This window comes from Phalaenopsis equestris, unplaced genomic scaffold (genome assembly GCF_001263595.1).
Source record: "Phalaenopsis equestris unplaced genomic scaffold, ASM126359v1 Scaffold000312, whole genome shotgun sequence".
Classification (NCBI taxonomy): domain Eukaryota; kingdom Viridiplantae; phylum Streptophyta; class Magnoliopsida; order Asparagales; family Orchidaceae; genus Phalaenopsis; species Phalaenopsis equestris.
This window is the reverse complement of record NW_018164754.1, coordinates 136,197-137,986: the sequence shown is the minus strand read 5'-3', so window position 1 is coordinate 137,986 and position 1,790 is coordinate 136,197. Positions and strand designations below refer to the sequence as shown.

General features: G+C 37.5%; 1 protein-coding gene across 1 annotated transcript in view; it reads right to left on the bottom strand.

Moving 5' to 3' along the window:
- LOC110025599 (L-ascorbate oxidase-like) overlaps window positions 1-1,199 on the bottom strand; it is a 4,118-nt gene extending 2,919 nt beyond the window's left edge. The window contains exons 1-4 of the mRNA XM_020726168.1: window positions 916-1,199; window positions 667-759; window positions 362-574; window positions 79-255 (exon numbers count right to left, since the gene is read on the bottom strand). Coding sequence (XP_020581827.1) covers window positions 79-255; window positions 362-574; window positions 667-759; window positions 916-1,185 — 753 coding nt within the window. The 5' untranslated portion in view covers window positions 1,186-1,199. The remainder of the gene's footprint in view (window positions 1-78; window positions 256-361; window positions 575-666; window positions 760-915) is intronic.
- Window positions 1,200-1,790: the final 591 nt, after the last annotated feature.

Sequence of the window (1,790 nt, the reverse complement as noted above, 5' to 3'; positions counted from 1 at the left end):
ATATATATATATATATATATATATATATTTATTTAATATGTAAAAATAAAACTATTAAAAAAAATCGAAAATTTATACCTCAATTTCTAAATTAAATGCAGAAAGCGAAGCAACGCTGGCAATCCTCAAGCGATAAGTTCTTCCCTGAACCACCGTCAAGCTCGCCGGCGAACATTCAGAATTTGCCAAATTACATGAATCCCCACCGCCGGCCAAGGAGCAGTTGAATTTCCCCCTCCCATTTATCAATAAAGACTGCAAATTTATAATAAAGATCCCAACTTTATCAACTCTCAATGCTAAAAAATGAAAAAAAAATTCAAACTTTACATATATGCAATTAATAAATTTGCATATATACCTGCGGCTCTCCAACCCATTCAAAGTTGGGAGAAGAGAGCCCAGCGGTCTGCTCATACGTGCTCTTATGCCACCAATCGTTAAGAACAAGATGGAGCTCATCATCATATTTGAATGGCTCCACGGTTCCTGGAGGAACTAAAACTCGGATTAATCCATGTAATCCGGCTGATCTTTGCATCCCATAATGCGCATGGTACATGTATGTTCCGGCCTGATAATTCGCTAGGTATTCGTTAAAAAAAAATAAAGCAGACAGAAAACTGTCCCAAACAGACTTGTTAGTGACATTTGAAGTAATCTTACTCTGTCGACGACAAATCTGTAGGTGAAGGTATCTCCAGGCATAATCGGGCACTGAGTCACGCCTTCTGTGCCATCACTCCATGGCGTTCCAATCTGCAGATTACATGAGTAGATTTACTTCTCGATATTATGCGCGGTATTCGTATGTACAGATTCATGATATTGCGATGATATTCAGGTGAATATCTCTCCACAATACCATCAATCCATTCACACGTAATGTTTTCACCATCCACTCAACCGACTAACCTGACGAATCCCGTGCCAATGAATGGCGGCGTTCTCTGTGAGGAGAGTGTTCGTTACATCGACGACGAGAGTATCTCCCTGCGTCGCGGTGATCATCGGCCCCGGCGTGAGGCCGTTGATCGTAATGGCGAGTTTCCGGAAGCAGTCCGGCGATTTATACTCATATTTGATCTCCCATTTGAGATGATGAATCTTTGCCTCAGCGTTGAAGAAGGATAGAAAAGTAGAGAGGAGGAGGAAGAGGGAAGCTTGGCCGAAAAGGGAGCTCATTTTGTGTCTCAGTTTTTGTGAGAGTCCAATGAAGCGTTTGGATTTTGGTAAGCACGTTATATAAAGTGTTTGGTGTTGGTGGGAGATGGGGATTCCGCGGTGAAATTTCGGTGCTTTGTAAGTTGGTGAAGTCAGATTTACTCGGTCAAAGGTGACGGTATGGTACCAGGCATCTTAACGCGTCTCATAAATCATGTAAAACGTTTGGATTCTAAAGTTTTTTTGGTACCTTTTATGAAAATTTACATAAATACCGCATTTTCTGTATATATATATAATATATATATATGCCATTATTTAGACCATGAAAATGTGAATTTTATTTTTTAAAATACACATTTTCATGTATAAATAACGTAAAAATCAAATTTTAATTAGGCTTCTCCTCAAATTTCTCTTCTCTTAATATTTATTTTTATCCTCATTTTCTTTCTTTTTCGTTCTCTTTCTTTTCATTAGGATTTTTTTAAATCTTTAACATATTTGCAGGAGGATTATTATATATGGATAGACCTTTAATCATCTCTATTACTCTTTCTCCTCAAATTTCTCTTCTCTTAATATTTATTTTTCTCCTCATTTTCTTTCTTTTTCGTTCTTTTTCT